Here is a 23146-nt window from a genome sequence, read left to right on the forward strand (position 1 = left end):
AAAAAAGTGCAATCTCACACTTGGTTTTTGTTTGGCTTTTTTGCTAGGTTCTCTAAATGCTAAAACTGACCTGTCATGATTCTCCAGGTCATTACGAGTTCATAGACATCAAACATGTCTAGGTTCTTTTTTATCTAAGTGGTGAAAAAAAATTGCAAACTTTGCTTTAAAAAAAAGCACAATTTTCAGATACCCGTAGCGTCTCCATTTTTTGTGATCTCGGGTTGAGTGAAGGCTTATTTTTTGTGTGCTGAGCTGAAGTTTTTAATGATACCATACGTTCTTCTGATCTCCCGTTATTGCATTTTAAAAAAAACATAACTCTGGCGTTTCTGAACGCGGCGATACCAAATATGTGTAGATTTGATTTCTCTTTTATTGTTTTATTTTGAATGGGGCGAAAGGGGGGTGATTTGAACTTTTATATTTTTTTATTTTTTTTCACATTTTTTTAAGCTGGCACAATTTAATTGGCTCTGCCACATAGAAGGGATGCTCAGATTGCTCCTATGTAGTAGAATTACAGCATTGCTATGAGCGCCGACCACAGGGTGGCGCTCATAGCAATTCGTCATCAACAACCATAGAGGTCAAGGAGACCTGGTTGTCATGCCGACGCGCTGATGACCCCGGATCTTGTGATGAAGGTCACCGGAGGATGCATTTCCGGCCGGATGGCCGAAAGTGCTTGTTAAATGCCACTGTCAGAGTTTGACAGCGGCATTTAACCCCTTCCCGACCCATGACGCCACGTAGGCGTCATGAAAGTCGGTGCCAATCCGACCCATGACGCCTATGTGGCGTCATGGAAAGATCGCGTCCCTGCAGATCGGGTGAAAGGGTTAACTCCCATTTCACCCGGCGTGCAGGGACAGGGGGAGTGGTAGTTTAGCCCAGGGGGGGTGGCTTCACCCCCCCCCCCCCGTGGCTACGATCGCTCTGATTGGCTGTTGAAGGTGAAACTGCCAATCAGAGCGATTTGTAATATTTCACCTAAAAAACTGGTGAAATATTACAATCCAGCCATGGCCGATGCTGCAATATCATCGGCCATGGCTGGAAACACTTATGTGCACCCACCCCACCCCACCGATCGCACCCCCAGCCCCCCGATCTGTGCTCTGCTCCCCTCCGTCCTGTGCTCCGCTCCCCCGTCCTCCTGTCCGCTTCCTCCGTGCTCCAATCACACCCCCCGTGCTCCAATCACACCCCCCGCGCTCCGATCACCCCCCCGCACAGCGATCTCCCCCCCCGTGCTCCGATCCACCCCCCCGCACAGCGATCCCCCACCCCGTGCTCCAATCCACCCCCCCGTGTTCCGATCCACCCCCCATGCTGCGATCCACCCCGCCGTGCTCCGACGCCCCCCCCGTGCCCTGATCTCCCCCCCCTTATACTTACCTAGCCTCCCGGGGTCCGTCCGTCTTCTTTCCTGGGCGCCGCCATCTTCCAAAATGGCGGGCGCATGTGCAGTGCGCCCGCCGAATCTGCCGGCCGGCAGATTCGTTCCAGAGTGAATTTTGATCACTGAGATATAACCTATCTCAGTGATCAAAATAAAAAAAATAGTAAATGACCCCCCCCCCCCTTTGTCACCCCCATAGGTAGGGACAATAAAAAAAATAAAGAATTTTTTTTTTTCCACTAAGGTTGGGGTAAGAACTAGGGTTAGGGTTAGGGCTAGGGGTAGGGGTAGGGTTAGGGGTAGGGTTAGGGTTCGGGATGTGCACACGTATTCTGGTCCTCTGCGGATTTTTCCGCAGAGGATTTGATAAATCCGCAGTGCTAAACCGCTGTGGATTTACCGCGGTTTTTCTGTGCATTTCACTGCGGTTTTACAACTGCGATTTTCTATTGGAGCAGTTGTAAAACTGCTGCGGAATCCGCAGAAAGAAGTGACATGCTGCGGAATGTAAACCCCTGCGTTTCCGTGCAGTTTTTCCGCAGCATGTGTACAGCGGTTTTTGTTTCCCATAGGTTTACATTGAACTGTAAACTCATGGGAAACTGCTGCGGATCCGCAGCGTTTTCCGCAGCGTGTGCACATACCTTTAGAATTAGGCTATGTGCACACGGTGCGGATTTGGCTGCGGATCCACAGCAGAGTTCCATCAGGTTTACAGTACCATGTAAACATATGGAAAACCAAATCGGCTGTGCCCATTGTGCGGAAAATACCGCGCGGAAACGCTGCGTTGTATTTTCCGCAGCATGTCAATTCTTTGTGCGGATTCCACAGCGTTTTACACCTGTTCCTCAATAGGAATCCGCAGGTGAAATCCGCACAAAAAACACTGGCAATCCGCGGTAAATCCGCAGGTAAAACGCAGTGCCTTTTACCCGCGGATTTTTCAAAAATGGTGCTGAAAAATCTCATTCGAATCCGCAACGTGGGCACATAGCCTTAGGGTTAGGGTTGGGTTAGAATTAGGGTTGTGGTTAGGGTTAGGGGTGTGTTGGGGTTAGGGTTGTGATTAGGGTTACGGCTACAGTTGGGATAAGGGTTAGGGGTGTGTTGGGGTTAGTGTTGGAGTTAGAATTGAGGGGTTTCCACTGTTTAGGCACATCAGGGGGTCTCCAAACGCAACATGGCGCCACCATTGATTTCAGCCAATCTTGTATTCAAAAAGTCAAATGGTGCTCCCTCACTTCCGAGCCCCGACGTGTGCCCAAACAGTGGTTTACCCCCACATATGGGGTACCAGCGTACTCAGGACAAACTACGCAACAATTACTGGGGTCCAATTTCTCCTGTTACCCTTGAGAAAATAAAAAATTGCTTGCTAAAACATCATTTTTGAGGAAAGAAAAATGATTTTTTATTTTCACGGCTCTGCGTTGTAAACGTCTGTGAAGCACTTGGGGGTTCAAAGTGCTCACCACATATCTAGATAAGTTCCTTGGGGGGTCTAGTTTCCAAAATGGGGTCACTTGTGGGGGGTTTCTACTGTTTAGGCACACCAGGGGCTCTGCAAACGCAACGTGACGTCCGCAGACCATTCCATCAAAGTATGCATTTCAAAAGTCACTACTTCCCTTCTGAGCCCCGACGTGTGCCCAAACAGTGGTTTACCCCCACACATGGGGTATCAGCGTACTCAGGAGAAACTGGACAACAACTTTTGGGGTCCAATTTCTCCTGTAACCTTTGGGAAAATAAAAAATTCTGGGCTAAAAAATTATTTTTGAGGAAAGAAAACGTATTTATTATTTTCACGGCTCTGCGTTATAAACTTCTGTAAAGCACTTGGGGGTTGGAAGTGCTCACCACATATCTAGATAAGTTCCTTTGGGGGTCTAGTTTCCAAAATGGGGTCACTTGTGGGGGGTTTCTACTGTTTACGCACACCAGGGGCTCTGCAAACGCAACGTGACGCCCGCAGACCATTCCATCAAAGTCTGCATTTCAAAAGTCACTACTTCCCTTCTGAGCCCTGACGTGTGCCCAAACAGTGGTTTACCCCCACACATGGGGTATCAGCTTACTCAGGAGAAACTGGACAACAACTTTTGTGGTCCAATTTCTCCTGTAACCCTTGGGAAAATAAAAAATTCTGGGCTAAAAAATTATTTTTGAGGAAAGAAAACGTATTTATTATTTTCACGGCTCTGCGTTATAAACTTCTGTGAAGCACTTGGGGGTTGAAAGTGCTCACCACATATCTAGATAATTTCATTTCGCGGTCTAGTTTCCGAAATGGGGTCACTTGTGGGGGGTTTCTACTGTTTAGTCACATCAGGGGCTCTGCAAACGCAACGTGACGCCCGTAGAGCATTCCATCAAAGTCTGTATTTCAAAACGTCACTACTTCACTTCCGAGCCCCGGCAAGTGCCCAAATAGTAGTTTACCCCCACATATGGGGTATCACCGTACTCAGGAGAAACTGGACAACAAATATTGGGGTCAAATTTCTCCTGTTACCCTTGGGAAAATTAAAAAATTCTGGGCTAAAAAATTATTTTTGAGGAAAGAAAACGTATTTATTATTTTCACTGCTCTGTGTTATGAACTTCTGTGAAGTACTTGGGGGTTCAAAGTGCTCACCTCACATCTAGATAAGTTCCTTTCAGGGTCTAGTTTCCAAAATGGGGTCACTTGTGGGGGGTTTCTACTGTTTAGCCACATCAGGGGCTCTGCAAACGCAACGTGACGCCCGCAGAGCATTCCATCAAAGTCTGCATTTCAAAATGTCACTACTTCACTTCCGAGCCCCGGCATGTGCCTAAACAGTGGTTTACCCCCACATATGGGGTATCAGCGTACTCAGGAGAAACTGGACAACACCTTTTGGGGTCAAATTTCTCCTGTTACCCTTGGGAAAATAAAAAATTGCGGGCTAAAAAATCATTTTTCAGAAAAGAAATTTTTTTTTTATTTTCATGGCTCTGCGTTATAAACTTCTGTGAAGCACTTGAGGGTTCAAAGTGCTCATCACACATCTAGATTAGTTCCTTTGGGGGTCTAGTTTCCAAAATGGGGTCATTTGTGGGGGATCTCCAATGTTTAGGCACACAGGGGCTCTCCAAACGCGACATGGTGTCCGCTAATGATTGGAGCTAATTTTCCATTTAAAAAGCCAAATGGCGTGCCTTCCCTTCTGAGCCCTGCCGTGCGCCCAAACAGTGGTTTACCCCCACATATGGGGTATCTGCGTACTCAGGACAAACTGGACAACAACATTTGTGGTCCAATTTCTCCTATTACCATTGGCAAAATAGGAAATTCCAGGCTAAAGAATCATTTTTGAGAAAAGAAAAATTATTTTTTATTTTCATGGCTCTGCATTATAAACTTCTGTGAAGCACCTGGGGGTTTAAAGTGCTCAATATGCATCTAGATAAGTTCCTTGGGGGGTCTAGTTTCCAAAATGGGGTCACTTGTGGGGGAGCTCCAATGCATAGGCACACAGGGGCTCTCCAAACGCGACATGCTGTCCTCTAACAAGTGGAGCTAATTTTCCATTCAAAAAGTCAAAAGGCGCGCCTTCCCTTCCGAGCCCTGCCGTGTGCCCAAACAGTGGTTTACCCCCACATATGAGGTATCGGCGTACTCGGGAGAAATTGCCCAACAAATTTTAGGATCCATTTTATCCTATTGCCCATGTGAAAATGAAAAAATTGAGGCGAAAAGAAATTTTGTGTGAAAAAAAAAGTACTTTTTCATTTTTACGGATCAATTTGTGAAGCACCTGAGGGTTTAAAGTGCTCACTAGGCATCTAGATAAGTTCCTTGGGGGGTCCAGTTTCCAAAATGGGGTCACTTGTGGGGGAGCTCCAATGTTTAGGCACACAGGGGCTCTCCAAACGCGACATGGTGTCCGCTAACGATGGAGATAATTTTTCATTCAAAAAGTCAAATGGCGCTCCTTCCCTTCCGAGCCTTACCATGTGCCCAAACAGTGGTTTACCCCCACATGTGAGGTATCGGTGTACTCAGGAGAAATTGCCCAACAAATTTTAGGATCCATTTTATCCTGTTGTCCATGTGAAAATGAAAAAATTGAGGCTAAAAGAATTTTTTTGTGAAAAAAAAGTACTTTTTCATTTTTACGGATCAATTTGTGAAGCACCTGGGGGTTTAAAGGGCTCACTATGCATGTAGATAAGTTCCTTGGGGCGTCTAGTTTCCAAAATGGGGTCACTTGTGGGGGAGCTCCAATTTTTAGGCACACGGGGGCTCTCCAAACATGACATGGTGTCCGCTAAAGAGTGCAGCCAATTTTTCATTCAAAAAGTCAAATGGCGCTCCTTCCCTTCCAAGCCCTGCCGTGCGCCCAAACAGTGGTTTACCCCCACATATGAGGTATCAGCGTACTCAGGACAAATTGGACAACAACTTTCGTTGTTCATTTTCTCCTTTTACCATTGGGAAAATAAAAAAATTGTTGCTGAAAAATCATTTTTGTGACTAAAAAGTTAAATGTTCATTTTTTCCTTCCATGTTGCTTCTGCTGCTGTGAAGCACCTGAAGGGTTAATAAACTTCTTGAATGTGGTTTTGTGCACCTTGAGGGGTGCAGTTTTTAGAATGGTGTCACTTTTGGGTATTTTCAGCCATATAGACCCCTCAAACTGACTTCAAATGTGAGGTGGTCCTTAAAAAAAAATGGTTTTGTAAATTTCGTTGTAAAAATGAGAAATCGCTGGTCAAATTTTAACCCTTATAACTTCCTAGCAAAAAAAAATTTTGTTTCCAAAATTGTGCTGATGTAAAGTAGACGTGTATGAAATGTTATTTATTAACTATTTTGTGTCACATAACTCTCTGGTTTAAGAGAATAAAAATTCAAAATGTGAAAATTGCGAAATTTTCAAAATTTTCGCCAAATTTCCGTTTTTATCACAAATAAACACAGAATTTATTGACCTAAATTTACCACTAACATGAAGCCCAATATGTCACGAAAAAACAATCTCAGAACCGCTAAGATCCATTGAAGCGTTCCTGAGTTATTACCTCATAAAGGGACACTGGTCAGAATTGCAAAAAACGGCAAGGTCTTTAAGGTCAAAATAGGCTGGGTCATGAAGGGGTTAACTAGTTAATAAGCCCGGGCGGATCGCGATTCCGCCCGCTCCTATTGCGGGCACATGTCAGCTGTTCAAAACTAGGACTCTACCTGAACTTGAGCCCGAACCCCATAGAGGTCAATGGGGACCCGAACTTCGGTGCTGTGAAAAGGTTGTAGTAAGGACTAGGGCTCTCTCTCTTGGCAACACAGTTCTCCCAGAACTCCAAACACTACAACGGACTTCCAGACGACATCCTTGTTCGGAGTTCAGCACTGAACACTAGGTGTCCAGTACGAACCCCGAACTTTACAGTTCATGCTCCTTCATCTCTGATTGCAAGCATTAGTGGAAGCAGGCAGCAGCGGAGCGTGCAGCTCCATGTATTGCTGTGTGGCTGCATGCTCCGCTCCGGAGTGCCGGCGCCAGAGCTGGGTTTTCACCTGCGAGACTCGGCCGCATCTCGCGTATGTGTGATCCCGGCCTTACTCAGAGACCTGGCCAGACCACCAGTGTTCCACCTTCCAGCATAAGAACACACATTGTAGACTTTTAACATTTTCTGAAACTGCCTGTGCACATTTACAGAATTTCTTGCAAACAAAATTTCTTGTTTGTTTTGCTTGTAAGAGAAACAACTTTTTGGAACATTACCAAATATATTTCCTAATTTGAATGTGTTGTCAAAATCTAGTTAAGAAAGAAATATCCGCTCTCCAGATGTCTGGAAGTTGACATATCCATTAATTGAATGCTTCAGACCACACGGACAGCATTCATCACTCTCCAGACTGGCAGAAATGTAAATAGTATTGTGGCATCTTGAAGATCACTTCTTGCATGGACAGTTAAACATTTCATTTTTTTCGAGCAGGAGATAAGTGAAAAGCTATTAATACTGAAGTAGGCCATGTCTTAGTTCAAAAGCTATGCTATAAAAAAAGCATTTTTTTCCCCTGATAACAATAGTGCAAATAAAACACCAAAAGTGCAAAGAATTTTATCTGATATTTTCATTTTTCTCTGTTAAGTTCTTAAATAGTTGTCTCATAAAGGCAACCTACGTACATTTTCCATTTAAGCACAACAATAATAAAGTGAAGGGTCCAGTCTAAGCGCAAACTGTTCAGGTGGCAGCGATGGTTGCAAAATAATAAAATAAAGCACAGTTTAGTCCAGAAATATTTGGACAGTGGCACAAGTTTTGGCATTTTAGCTGTTTATATAACTACTAGATGGTGGCCCGATTCTAACACATCGGGTATTCTAGAATATGCATGTCCTCGTAGTATATTGCACAGCTCACATAGTATATTGCCCACTCACGTAGTATATTGCCCAGCTACGTAGTATATTGCCCAGTCACGTAGGATATTGCCCAGCCACGTAGTATATTGCCCAGTCACGTAGTATATTGCCCAGTCACGTAGTATATTGTCCAGCTATGTAGTATACAGCACAGAGCCATGTAGTATACAGCACAGAGTCACGTAGTATATAGCACAGCCCACGCAGTATATAACAGTGGCCACGTAATATATAGCACAGCCCACGGAGTATATCACACAGCCCACATAGTATATAACATTGCCTATGTAGTATACAGCACAGAGTCACGCGGTATGTAACACAGCCCACGTAGTATACAGTAGTGTGGTGGCACCATATCCCTGTTAAAAAAAAATAATTAAAATAAAAAATAGTTACAGTGGGACAAAAAAGTATTTAGTCAGTCAGCAATAGTGCAAGTTCCACCACTTAAAAAGATGAGAGGCGTCTGTAATTTACATCATAGGTAGACCTCAACTATGGGAGACAAACTGAGAAAAAAAATCCAGAAAATCACATTGTCTGTTTTTTTAACATTTTATTTGCATATTATGGTGGAAAATAAGTATTTGGTCAGAAACAAACAATCAAGATTTCTGGCTCTCACAGACCTGTAGCTTCTTCTTTAAGAGTCTCCTCTTTCCTCCACTCATTACCTGTAGTAATGGCACCTGTTTGAACTTGTTATCAGTATAAAAAGACACCTGTGCACACCCTCAAACAGTCTGACTCCAAACTCCACTATGGTGAAGACCAAAGAGCTGTCAAAGGACACCAGAAACAAAATTGTAGCCCTGCACCAGGCTGGGAAGACTGAATCTGCAATAGCCAACCAGCTTGGAGTGAAGAAATCAACAGTGGGAGCAATAATTAGAAAATGGAAGACATACAAGACCACTGATAATCTCCCTCGATCTGGGGCTCCACGCAAAATCCCACCCCGTGGGGTCAGAATGATCACAAGAACGGTGAGCAAAAATCCCAGAACCACGCGGGGGGACCTAGTGAATGAACTGCAGAGAGCTGGGACCAATGTAACAAGGCCTACCATAAGTAACACACTACGCCACCATGGACTCATATCCTGCAGTGCCAGACGTGTCCCACTGCTTAAGCCAGTACATGTCTGGGCCCGTCTGAAGTTTGCTAGAGAGCATTTGGATGATCCAGAGGAGTTTTGGGAGAATGTCCTATGGTCTGATGAAACCAAACTGGAACTGTTTGGTAGAAACACAACTTGTCGTGTTTGGAGGAAAAAGAATACTGAGTTGCATCCATCAAACACCATACCTACTGTAAAGCATGGTGGTGGAAACATCATGCTTTGGGGCTGTTTCTCTGCAAAGGGGCCAGGACGACTGATCCGGATACATGAAAGAATGAATGGGGCCATGTATCGTGAGATTTTGAGTGCAAACCTCCTTCCATCAGCAAGGGCATTGAAGATGAAACGTGGCTGGGTCTTTCAACATGACAATGATCCAAAGCACACCGCCAGGGCAACGAAGGAGTGGCTTCGTAAGAAGCATTTCAAGGTCCTGGAGTGGCCTAGCCAGTCTCCAGATCTCAACCCTATAGAAAACCTTTGGATGGAGTTGAAAGTCCGTGTTGCCAAGCGAAAAGCCAAAAACATCACTGCTCTAGAGGAGATCTGCATGGAGGAATGGGCCAACATACCAACAACAATGTGTGGCAACCTTGTGAAGACTTACAGAAAACGTTTGACCTCTGTCATTGCCAACAAAGGATATATTACAAAGTATTGAGATGAAATTTTGTTTCTGACCAAATACTTATTTTCCACCATAATATGCAAATAAAATGTTAAAAAAACAGACAATGTGATTTTCTGGATTTTTTTTTCTCAGTTTGTCTCCCATAGTTGAGGTCTACCTATGATGTAAATTACAGACGCCTCTCATCTTTTTAAGTGGTGGAACTTGCACTATTGCTGACTGACTAAATACTTTTTTGCCCCACTGTATATACTCACCTCCTGGGATCCAGCAGAGTTCCGGCGATAGGCGCGCGGCTGCCGCCATCTTCCGTTCCCAGGATGCATTGCGAAATTACCCAGATGACTTAGCGGTCTCGCGAGACCGCTAATTCTTCTGGGCAATTTCGCAATGCATCGCTGGAACGGAAGATGGCGGCAGGCGCGAGCAGCTCAGCGGACAACAGAGGGTGAGTATAACAGGTTTTTTGTTTTTTTATTGTTTTTAACATTACATTGTTTTACTATTGATGCCGCATAGGCAGCATCAATAGTAAAAGGTTGGGGACACACAGGGTTAATAGCGGCAGTAACGGAGTGCGTTACCCGCGGCATAACGCGGTCCGTTACCGCCAGCATTAACCCTGTGTGAGCGGTGAGTGGAGGGGAGTATGCGGGCGCCGGCCACTGACTGCGGGTAGTAAGGAGCGGCCATTTTCTTCCGGACTGTGCCCGTCGCTGATTGGTCGTGGCTGTTTTGCCGCGACCAATCAGCGATTTCCAGGACAGACAGAGGCCGCGACCAATGAATATCCATGACAGACAGACAGACAGAAAGACACAGACGGACGGAAGTGACCCTTAGACAATTATATAGTAGATATCTTGAATATCTTTTGGTGCTCAATATAGTTTTAAAGTGCAGACTCTCAGCTTTAATTTGAAGTTAATTGCATTGTAATTTGAGTAAGACAAAGAAGTGGAATATTCTGCAATGGCGTCAACAATCACCAGATCTCAGTCCCATCCAGCATGTATCTCACATGCTTAAGACAAACTTAAGGCAGAAAGACCCGTAAATAAGCAACAACTGAAGTCAGCTGCAGTAAAGGCATGACAATGTATAGCTCCCAAACTTCAGGCAATTATTGCCTGCAAAGAATTCTCTACAAAGTCTTAAACATGAAGATTTTATTTATAATAAAAGTTAATTTGTCCAATTAGTTTTGAGCTCCTGAAATGAGGAGGCTTTGTAGAAAATGTTTGTAATTGTTAAATGTTTCATGGGATATTTTTGTTCAACCCGTTTAAACCTGAAAGTCTACACTTCAGTTGCATCTCAGGCTGCCGTCACACTCGCAGTATTTGGTCAGTATTTTACATCAGTATTTGTAAGCCAAAACCAGGAGTGGAACAATTAGAGGAAAAGTATAATAGAAACATATGCACAACTTCTGCATTTATCACCTACTCCTGGTTTTGGCTTACAAATACTGGTGTAAAACACTGACCAAATACTGCTAGTGTGACGGCAGCCTCAGTTGTTTCATTTTAAATAAAAAATAACACCACACAGAGCCCAAACCACAAAGATTCGGTCACTGTCCAAATATTTCTCAACCTAACTGCGAATACATTGCAGGCTTGTGTAACCATTTTTGCAACCTGTACAAGCTCACTAACACTACCATATAAATGGGACGAGTGCAAGCATTGCATTGTGACCAATATTAGTAAGTGAGTCAGTACTCCTCTGCAAGTTTTTTCTCAGCTCGGATCGGATGGAGAGAAAAATCGCAGCATGCTGCGATTATCTGCGACAATCGGATCCGACCCGCCAATGCAAAGTCAATGGATGCGAGAAAAGAAGAAAAAAATCGCACAGCACATTGAGATGTGTGCGTGAAAATCGAACGGCACACATGGTCTAAGGAAACCCAACATTACATCAACCAATTACAGTAATTTCGCCACCCGCACCGTCAGAATAGAATAGAAGAAATATGTTCGTGATATTTAATCAGTGCTTCGCGTGTGTAGCTTACTGTACATGTATTTAGCTAATAAATAAATAAAATGACACGGGGTCCCCCCTATTTTTAAAAACCAGCTAAGGAAAAGCAGACAGTTGGAGGCTGGTCTTAATAGTCTGGGAAGGGGCCAAATCCATGGATTTTCCCAGCCTATTAATATCAGCTCACAGCTGTTTGCTTTGCCTTTACTGGTTATTAAAAAGGAGGACCCTAAAAAAAAAAGATGTGGGGCCCCCTCTATTTTAATAACCAGTAAATGCTAAGCAGACAGCTGCGGGCTAATATATTAATATGCTAGGAAGGGCCATGGATATTGAGATGCGCCAATACTCACTCTAAGCCTTGTCTCTTCCCGATTGCTGGCAATCGGGGTAATGCTTTTGGGATGTCAGCTGTATAAGTCCATTGATATCAAGCCTAGAGGTTAGTAATGGAGAGGTGTCTGTCAGGCACCCCCATTACTAAAAAACCTACAAGGAGCAAAATAAGCATAAACCCTGCTGTAACTAAATAAGTAAAAAAGCAAAAGTGCATCTAAATAACACAGGGTTCTTAGTAATACTGTTTTTGATAAAAAATAGCATAAAAGCCATTCCACCGTCGACAAGGTGACTTTGATCAAACGGTCCTACGCTGTCTAATATTAAAAACCTTACCATGTGTCAGAGTTGACCTCAGTGTGTGAATAAGGGCAGTCAGAAGAAACGGGTGTCAACCTGTGGACACTAGTTTAGGGAAGCTCTTAAATGTAGTTTCCAGCTCAAGAGAGGTGGCCACACCCTGGCTTGTACAGATTGCAAAAATAAAAACAAAAAACACAAAAATTGAACTTGGTTTAAGTTGGTATACATGCAGCATATAAACCTTCATTACTAAACCTGTAGTCAAAATAAATAAACAGACACAGAAAATTCCTTTATCTGAAAAAAGCACTCCCGACAAATTCCCTCTTTTACCCATTTATTACCATAAAAAAATGATCCACAGGGTCCGCCAAAGTCCATAAAGAGGTCCGACAACATTCCCTCTCTCTTTCATCCAGTTTTTGGGTTCTGCATTCAGAGAACCCAGCTCCATAGACTGGAGCTGCAGCCACTGCCGATTCTCACGGTGTGTAGTGCAAGAACCTGGCTTCTGTGACAAGTGGTGACATCAATAAGGTTATTGCAGTTCACGGCTACTGAACTATGGTAATCTTAGTGACGTGAATGCTCACAGCGTAAGAACTTACTGCCGATTCTCACGCTGTGAGCGGTGATGTCAGTAAGGTTATCTGAGGTCAGCAGCAGTGAACTGCGATAACCTTACTGGTATCACCGCTAGTCACAGCAGCCGGGTTCTTGTGCTACACAGCGTGAGAAACGGCAGTGACAGCAGCTCCAGTCTATAGAGCTGCGTTCTCTGAAGAGGGCTCCATAGACTGGACGAAGAAGATGGGGATCATCGTGGAATCTCCATGTGGATTACGCCAGACCCTGGGGATTATTTTTTATTGTAATAAGTAAAAGAAGGTAATATTTTTCAAATAAAGGAATTTTGTGTGTGTGTCTTCCTTTTGGGTATGGGATCAGTAATGGGGTGTTTGACAGACGCCTCTCCATTACTAACTCCTGGGCTTGATGTCAGTGGACATAACACAGCTGACATCAACTCTAAAACCATTACACCAATTGCCAACACACCAGGGCTAAGCAACAGAATTGACGCATCTAATTGAAGCACTATTTTGGGGGTGGCTGAAGGCTAATCCTATTTGACTGGGATGGGACAAGTATCAATGGACCTGTCCAGCCTATTAATATCAGCTCACAGCTGTCTGCTTAGCCTTTGCTGGTTATTAAAAATAGGACAGACCCCATGTGATTTTTGGGGGGTTCCCCTTTTAAATAAACAGTAAATGCTAAGGTGACAGCTGTGAGCTGATATTAATAGGCTAGGAAGCTCTATGGTTATTGGCCCCTCCCCAGACTATTAAGACCAGCCCCCCATCTGTCTGCTTTACCTTAACTGGTTATTAAAAATAAAGGGGACCCCACACCATTTTATTTTTTAATTTATTTCTAAATTGCAGCTGGATAAGCTCCACAGAGCATATTAAATATCTACCAGCTATGTATCTCTCTGTCTCTATGTCTTTATATTAGATTGTTTTATTACTTTGAAAGCAAGCTTTAAATTACATAGAGATTACTGTATCTAAAAGATTATTTTAAAAATGCATTACATATAGATTGCATACAGATGTCATATGAATTCTAGGTGAGAGAAATCGCACTGTACTTACCTGACACTCATCCAATTTTTCTGGATCAACACTGGACCAATTTTATATACTGTAGCTCCAGCATTTAATGACGAATAGGCTGTACAATTTCCTTAACCCCTTTCTTATATCAGACGTAATAATCCGTCCATGTGCCCTAAGCCTATTTGACCAGGGATGGATTATTATGTCATTTCAATCACCCTAGCACCCAGGTGGTGTGCGGGTGATCGCCGTCGGGTGTTAGCTGATTCTGACAGTCACGCACCGCTCCCTGCACTTTAACCCCTGAAATGCTGCAATTGAACGTGACAGCCCCTCTGCCATTGGATCGGAGACCCCGCGGCATGACATGGGGTTCTGATCGTTGCCATGGTGACTCGATGTTGTCATGACGACATCCGTGTGACCAGAGCTAGGAAACTTGCTGATTATGCGCAGTGCATGATCAGCAAGTTTCTCTGTTAATGTTGCTGCATCCCCATGCTGTACAAGAGATCAGCCTGCAAAAAATGATAGTCCCATAGTGGGACAAAGTAAAAAAGTAAAAAAAAAAAAAAAAAAATGTTTTAAAAATAATTGTAGAAATATATTAAAAAAAAATAATCAAAAATAATACAATATCTTTTGATTTTTTGTCTGTAAACAAATATTTGTATGAAAAAAAAAAACATTAAAAGTACACATTATTTGGTATTGCCACGTCAGCAACGACCCAACCTATAAAATTGTCCCACCAGTTAAAACCTTTAGAGAACACCATAAAAAATAAATAAAAAAACAATGCTTTATCATCATATTGCTGAACAAGAAGTGGTATAAAATGCAGTCAAAAAGACGGATATAAATAAACATGGTACCGCTGAAAACGTCATCTTGTCCCACAAAAAAAAGCCACCATACAGCTCCATCAATGGAAAAATGAAGAAGTTTTGTCAATAAAATAGTTTTTACTGTGTAAAAACACCAAAACAAAAAATGACATAAATGTATCGCTGTAATCATACTGACCCAAAGAATATAACTGCCTTTTCAATTTTACCACACATGGAACGACATCACCCCCCCTTCGAAAAAAAATCCCGAATTGCTGGATTTTGTTCATTCTGCCTCCCAAAAATAGAAAGCAATCAAAAAATGTAATGTTCCCGAAAATGGTACCAATAAGAACGTCCACTCGTTCTGCAAAAAAGCCCTCTCATGACTCTAAAGGGCCAAAATATAGAAAAATTATAGCTCTCAAAATGTGGTGATGCAAAAACTATTTTTTGCAATAAAAAGCATCTTTTAGTGTGTAACAGCAGTCAAACAGAAAAATCCGATATAAATATAGTAACGCTGTAATCTCACCGACCTGGAGAATAAAGTCGCCTAGTCACTTACACCGCACGATGAACGGTGTAAAAAAATAAATAAAATCAATACTTCCCCTGCTGTTGATTTTTTCATTCTATCATAAAGTACAATATGTCACGGAAAAACAATCTCAGAATCACCGGGATCCGTTGAAGTTTTCCAGAGTTATTACCACATAAAGTTACAACAGGATGTCATCAGAGGGTGGTGCTGCTGTCACTTAGCACAGTTTCTTGCATCTCTGCCCTCTGAAGATGTCCTGTATCCGTGGCGCTGATCTAAGCTGTGGAAGAAATGTCACTGTGGGAGAAGGAGAGTGTCCACTCTGCTTCTGTCACCGTAGTTTCTAAGTGTGAAACAAAACATCATCAGGGAGCGGTGATCGAAGCAGAATGAGTGAGTGACAGCAGTGCTGCCTCCCAGCTGCTATCACCACCCTCAAATGATTCATCACTCGCCTTGCTTCTATCACAGAAAGAAAATGCTGCAGGCGCCATAGATTCAGGACATCGTCAGAGGGCATCTAAAAAGAAACTGTGGTAGTTGACCACAGCACCACCCCCTTATGACATCCTGTTCCAGAAGGGGGGACAGTCGGTGCAGGGAGTTGAGTGCAGCCCCAGCATCCTGTGACATCCTGTGTGAGCATCTTCTCAAATGACATGTCACAGGAAATGAAGTAAAAAAATGCACATTTAGGGATTAGATAGGGAGAAGTGTAATGCATTTTATAATAAAGCAAATGACAAAGCTGCGTATAGTGTATAAATAGATATTCATGATATTTTAGGTATCGGACCACCCCTTTAAAGCTTGTCTCTACCTAAACGCTCAGATCATGGAAAAGAAGCAAAGCCGTGGCTTGGCCATCGTCATTCTTTATTTTATACGTATGTCTTCCTGCCATAATTAGAACTTTGTAAATACTTCACATTTTAATGTCATTTCAAAATGAATTTCTAGGAAAAATGTTTACTGTAATTACAACTGTCTGCTAATGCAACCACCCATGTGTAGATTAACGCAACTGGCAATATTGATTCAGAAAACTACTAATGACTGTTCCTATCTCTGAATTATGTTCTGCAATAGTCTTATCTCTCTTGTACACACTTCATTGATGGCAAGCTAATTAACAGGGTTTCATCGATAAATCATGGGCCATCAATTACCCATGTGCAGTCACTGATTATAAACTCCCATTATACCTAAATCAACTCTAAAATGAGTGTAAGGATTGATAAAAGGTTATCAACTTGAATCATTTTATTATTTAAAAAGAGCAACAATCAAACACAAACTTGTAATGTTACTCTTCTGTCATAGCTTCCATTCTTAAAGGGGTATTCCCATCACAAAATCCTATCTCAATATGCAGTAGATATAATGATAATATTAGCAAATACCTCCAGTTAGAAATGTAGTAAAGTTTTTTTTATTCGCTATGTCTCTTTTCTCATGTGCAGGCATTTTAGGACCTTAGGTATCCATGGTTACGACCACTAGCAACTAGCTAATGAACTGTCTCTTTATCAGTGGACGTAACCATGGATACCCAAGGTCTTGTAATAGGATCTTGGAGATGGGAATACTCCTTTAGAATGGAACTCTAGCCAGTATGTCATATCGATATAGTGGCTTTCAAAAAGTATTCACCCCCTTGGCTTTTTACCTATTTTCTTATATTACAAACTGTGTTTAAATATTTTCCAAAAAGAAATTGGCTTCTCCAAATGTGCTTTTGTATACCTCAGCCGACTCTGTTTGTTGCGTGCTTGCAGAAACGGCTTCTTTCGCATCACTCTCCCATACAGCTTCTCCTTGTGCAAAGTGCGTTGTATAGTTGACCGATGCACAGTGACACCATCTGCAGCAAGTTGATGCTGCAGCTCTCTGGAGGTGGTCTGAGGATTGTCCTTGACTGATCTCACCATTCTTCTCTGCCTTTCTGATGTTTTTCTTGGCCTGCCACTTCTGGCCTTAACAAGAACTGTACCTGTGTTCTTCCATTTCCTTACTATGTTCCTCACAGTGGAAATTGACAGGTTAAATCTCTGAGACAGCTTTTTGTATCCTTCCCCTGAACAACTATGTTGAATAATCTTTGTTTTCAGATCATTAGACAGTTGTTTTGAGGAGCCCATGATGCCACTCTTCAGAGGAGATTCAAACAGGAGAACAACTATAATAATAACAATAACTTGCAAGTGGCCACTTTAAGTACCGTAGCTTTTCTCATGATTGCATACACCTGGCTATGAAGTTCAAAGCTCAATGAGGTTAGAAAACCAAAAAAAGTGATTTAGTAAGTCAGTAAAAAGTAGGTAGGAGTATTTAAAACAACAAAATAATAAGAGTGCCCATACTTATGCACCTGTCAAATTTTGTTTGAATGCAGATTGCAAATTTTTTGTTAGTACAATAAACCTCATTTCAAGGCAGAAACATTACTGTGTCCAACAGTTATTAGATATATGAAACTGAAATAGCTGTTGCAAAAAAAACAATTTTTATAAAACATTAAGCTTAAGATTAATAGGGGTGTCCAAACTTTTTCATATAACTGTATATATATGCTCGAATGAATTGTTCAGTGCATTGTTGTATCATGTGAGAAATGTACAGAATGTTTGTTTGGCCATCATATTTTATATATTTGGTGCCTAATTTACCAGATCTAAGGCTTTTTCATACGGAAGTTACTACAAATGGTAGTTGCTCCGTTAATCTAGATTTAGTAATTAGTATTCTCACCCAGGCGTTGGAGGTTTTGTGCACAGCGAGATAGGCTGAACTTTGCTTATTGCTCAGTGTCCTATTTTGTATAAAACCTCCTGAGCCTCCTCTTTTGCATGGAAAATATCGCTATTGAATCTTCTCTTGCCACTGTCCTTATTGCTAAAAACTGACAAAATAAAAGTTACCCGCAAAATGTATTTTCTGCGGTAATGTATTTGCTTGCAGATTGACCTGCTTCTGTCTTAATGTAAAGGAAATCAGTTCTCTGTGATGTAACCTATTGTTGGGTTTCAATAGCAGCCAATCTAAACAAGCAGTGCTGCAGTTTAAAGAGAATCTGTCACCCCATTTTAGGCCTATAAGCTAAGGCGACCGCCATCTGGGGCTTATCTACAGCATTACAGAATGAGCCCCTAATATAACCTGAAAGAAAACCATATTAAATTATACTCACCCAGGGGCGGTCCCGATTCGGTCCGGCGCCTCCCATCTTCGTACGATGACGTCTTCTTCTTTCCTTCCTGCTGTGGCTCCTGCGCAGGGGTACTTTGTCTGTCCTGTTGAGGGCAGAGCAAAGTACTGCAGTGCACAGGCGCCGGGCCTCTCTGACCTTTCCCGGCGCCTGTGTACTGCAGTACTCTGCCCTCAACAGAGCAGATAAAGTACGCCTGCGCAGGAGCCGCGACATGAAGCCAAGAAGAAGACGTCATCGTATGAAGATGGGAGGTGCCGGACCCGGACTGCGACGCCCATCGGACCGGACCGCAGCGGGACCGCCCCTGGGTGAGTATAATCTAACCTCTTTTTCTCATCTTTCAGGTTACGTCGGGGGCTTATCTACAGCATTACAGAATGCTGTAGATAAGCCCCTGATGGCGGTGGCCTTAGCTTATAGGCCTAAAATGGGGTGACAGATTCCCTTTAAAGTATGAGGGTCGGACAGATGAGCAGCTCTGTGGATGTCCCTAAATATACCTTGCCTTAAAATGCATCCTAATAGAAATTGTTGAAGCTGGTAACAAACAGGTAGTAAAATGCAAAAATGAAACACCTACAATGGATCAAATAATGACAATAAAGGGCCCGATTCATCAAAGCTTTTACATCAATATTCTGGAATAAACAGCTTTGAAAAGTCGCATCATTTTGGTGCAACTTGAGGCTGTGCTAAAATTTTGCAACTTTTAGCGTTCTCACACCGATTTTACTTAGCTCCGATAGGGAGTGTAGAGATGGGGCGGGAGGTGGGTGTGCCAATCGCCACTTGTCACATTCATGACAAGTGGCAGCATTTGTTATACCACAGATCTTATTCCTGCAGAGACTGGAGTAGGATTTGTGACGTGGTGCACATACAGGTGTACTCCACTTGTCCAACGCTCCTAATTCATGAAGAGATGTACACTTCTTCATGAATCAGGAGCGCTTGACTCCAACACACTTTCTCATCGAGATCACCCATAATCTTTATTTAATACATAGTGAAATGGACATGGACAAGTTAAATACCAGGGGGGGAGAAAAAACTCCAAAAGATAGCCAAAGTCCATAAAAATGCTTTATTGTGCAGGGCATAAAGGTGGTGACAGCAACAGGTAATCACCAAACAAAATTAAAGCAAGGGCACTGGGAGCCCACACATGCCATTAGCGTATAAAGAACATAGTAGTCATTACCGGGCGGGGAAGTGCAAAGCAACCTCTATACAATATATATAGGTAAGTATCATAAAAGATTTACATATAGATGAACATCATCCCAGCTCCGCAAAGAGGAATCTGGATGCATCAGAAGATACAATCAGCATGACATACAGTACAAAAAATAATTAATACATCACCCGGGCAATGTCAGCAAGTGCAGGCAGATAGGGGATCCCAGCGCCCGCCCCAACGCGCGTTTCAGGAAACCTTCGTCAGGGGGCACCAAAGTTAAAGTACAATCGCGACCAAAAAATATCTTCAGAAATATACAAATGACACAAGTAACTGTAATAAGTTGTGTAAGTGTGATTAAACACTAGTAAATTGCATGGGGTAATTAGGCTGAATAATTATATAGAAGTAGAAAAACAATAAAATGTGGAGTGCACTAAATAAGTGCGGTAATATGAAAAAACAGTTCTTCATAAAGGTATCAAACAATAAAATGCAGGATAGGAATATGATGCCTAAAAACATAGCTGCCAGCACTAATCATTGAAATATCGCCGTATCAGATTGTAGGTGAGATAAGGAGTATAAATAATATAATAATAATAATCTTTATATAGCGCTAACATATTCCGCAGCGCTTTACAGTTTGCACACATTATCATCACTGTCCCCGATTGGGCTCACAATCTAGAATCCCTATCAGTATGTCTTTGGAATGTGGGAGGAAACCGGAGTGCCCGGAGGAAACCCATGCAAACACAGAGAGAACATACAAACTCTTTGCAGATGTTGTTCTGGGTGGGATTAGAACCCAGGACCCCAGCGCTGCAAGGCTGAAGTGCTAACCACTGAGCCACCGTGCTGCCAAGCCTCGATGGACGCTGTGTGTCCTCCACCTCACTCTCCAACATGCGTTTCGCAAACTCTTCCTCTGGGAGTGAAGTATACCTGCACAACTAATGGCTACTAGGATGTGAATATTTAAAGGGAAAATTATGAAGAGTAAATGACTTACTATGTCCATGCTGCTTTTTTTTTTTTTGCAGGAGAAACTTTGCTTACCACATCACATTCTAGAAGAAAAGGGCCTGGTGAAAGTGAGTGCCACCGTTCAAGCACTGGTAGATGTAACCACAACCAAGCAAGCCTTATTTCTATGAAACGACTGCATCTTGTTCCATCTGACTATAAGATCACGTTTTCTAATGGCTCTCCAAGGAGAAAAATGGCGGAAAAAATCAATGTTGCCTCGGAATCTCCTCTAAGGAGATGGAAAGCGGCAGCCAATCAAATTCCACAAAGAGGGGAGCAAAAAGCGAAATTTGCACAGAAAGGTTAAAGTCTACATAAACTGTATATATTCAGCCCCTTCTTACTACATATCAGTAAATGCCTTTACTTCTATCACAGTAAATGACTGGAGCAGAACAGCAGACACCGTTCTGTGCGCTAATTACCGGTGTTCGGAGGAACAGGACGGCTTTGCTGGATCTGTCCACTTCAGGTCAAGTTGCACTGTATTTATTTCTATAGCACTAGCCATCATTTGTAACCCCAAACACTAACTGCTGCTTTCATTCTGAACATTTGGAACGAAAAGTCCGGACATGATGTACATTTTGTTAAAATGTCTTAGCGCTCACTGGATTGTTATGTAACGTAATAATAAGCATATAATGTAATGGTAGGAACGGATTGTCCTAAGTAATTAGTATACTCCTGAATAGGAACTGTACCCGAGTCCCTGACTCGGACGCATCACCAGAACAGCTCCTAACATGAATCAGGTGGATGCAACTAAACAAGTTATTGTAAAATATTGTATTTTTATTTGATTTTTTACTGTTTTGATTTAAAGATTAAAGTGCCCTTCACCTGCTGATGGATGTTCAGCGACTAGAGTAATGAGCACAATGACTAGAAACATCAAATTAGTCTACAGATAAGCCGGTCTCGCAGTTATGTTGTGATGGCTGACTGTCAGGATCTACAGTTATTTCATTTTACGTCTACGTTTCCTGTACGCCTATGAATAGAACAATTGGACTATACCCAAACATTTGCTGGTAGTGTTACAGTAGTCGTGCCTGGCTAATACCAAACGCTTAGGTTACATATGTCACTAGCCAAACTGACATTTAGTGTACTATCCGCAAAACTTACCACTGTTATCCATGTGCCAAATAGGAGCTGCTGGGCCTTTATTATAACAATATGAATGCAGTGCTATATCACAATACGTCGCACAATCACAGTATCTAGAGGCTCCTACAGAATTGTAAAATTAGCAATGTCTAAAAAAAAAAACAATTTGCTAGATATTAAAAATTCTCTCCGTTCTAAAAAATGAGGGCTTACTAATCTCACTGTTCATTGCTCTTTGTCTAGATTACTGTACATTTGTAGTGTTTAATAGCCTTTCCAATTGAGCCTCTGAGACGCCTGGAGCACAAGGTTCACTACCAATCTGACCAGCGTCAGTGTCTCTGCTCTCCTCTGATTTTGCAGAAGGAAGGCTGACTCTTTACGTTTGGACCAGAGGCTCGAACGGTCAATCAAGCAGGAGCACAGCGCCCCCAGTAGGCCGGGAGGCAGGGGAGTGATGCGAATCTGCTTAGAAGATGAAACAACCCCTTTAAAAAGGGAGGTTGTTCAAAAAATAGAAATAGCAAATGAGGCTCATTTGCACTAGTAGAGGTAGACTATGGACAAGAGTGGCACAGTATCTGATTATATGAAGTCATCGACTCCTTTACATTGAAACCCTGTGTAGTCACCAGTTATTGATGCCATTTTTTAACTTTTAATAGTAACTGCATTGGGATAAAACATTAAAAGGGTTGTCTGGTTGAAATTGATAAGTCAGCAGAAGCACAAAAACCATGTACAGTGGTTTCTTGTCTTGTGTAGTAGCTCCACTTCAAGAGGTACCTTACAGGACATACACACGTGTACAAAATTTTTGGTACCGTCTGTTAAAGTAAGAAAAGCCCACAATGGTCAGTGAAATAACTTGAAACTGAAAAGTAATTTTTAATATAAATTTACTGTAAATCAACTAATGATATTAAGACGTTGCTTTAGAATTCTGATTCAACAGAAAAGAAAAAAAAAGTGAACTGGACAAAAATGATGGTGACCCTAGAAAAGATTGAAAATGTGTCTGTATTTCTAAAAGCATCTGTATTTCGGGGCTACCTAATTAACAGCGGTGTTAATGAAAGCATATTCTAATATAAGACACTAGCGCTCAAAAAATGGGAATAGGGTTAGCTGGATGCTGCCGATAGGTGAAACGGGCCTTGTGTGACAACCGACATGGTAATAAATAGCTGGATAATCTAATACTATCACACCAGACAGCTAAGGAGGGGGATATAATGCATAGACTTACGACCCAAATAAAATAGTATAGAAATGCATGTTAGAATATATAATATTAGCATAAAGAAATAAATGAATAGAAGTTTGCTTAAGACCTTGAAATATGAACAAGAAGGCAATTGTGCCACTTTGAGTGAGGTAGATGATTGTATTAATGCATACT

At 42.2% G+C, this 23146-nt stretch overlaps 1 protein-coding gene across 2 annotated transcripts in view; it reads left to right on the plus strand.

Moving 5' to 3' along the window:
- The window catches only part of LRCH1 (leucine rich repeats and calponin homology domain containing 1), a 322845-nt gene extending 299800 nt beyond the window's left edge, over window positions 1–23045 (plus strand). The window contains exon 19 of one of the 2 annotated variants that reach the window (XM_069758279.1): window positions 20646–23045. In XM_069758279.1, the coding sequence (XP_069614380.1) occupies window positions 20646–20759 (114 nt within the window). In that variant the 3' untranslated portion in view covers window positions 20760–23045. The remainder of the gene's footprint in view (window positions 1–20645) is intronic. The other variant, XM_069758278.1, reaches the window with a different exon arrangement.
- The last annotated feature ends 101 nt before the right edge of the window (window positions 23046–23146 follow it).

The sequence above is a fragment of the Ranitomeya imitator genome, chromosome 3, assembly GCF_032444005.1.
Source record: "Ranitomeya imitator isolate aRanImi1 chromosome 3, aRanImi1.pri, whole genome shotgun sequence".
NCBI classification, from domain to species: domain Eukaryota; kingdom Metazoa; phylum Chordata; class Amphibia; order Anura; family Dendrobatidae; genus Ranitomeya; species Ranitomeya imitator.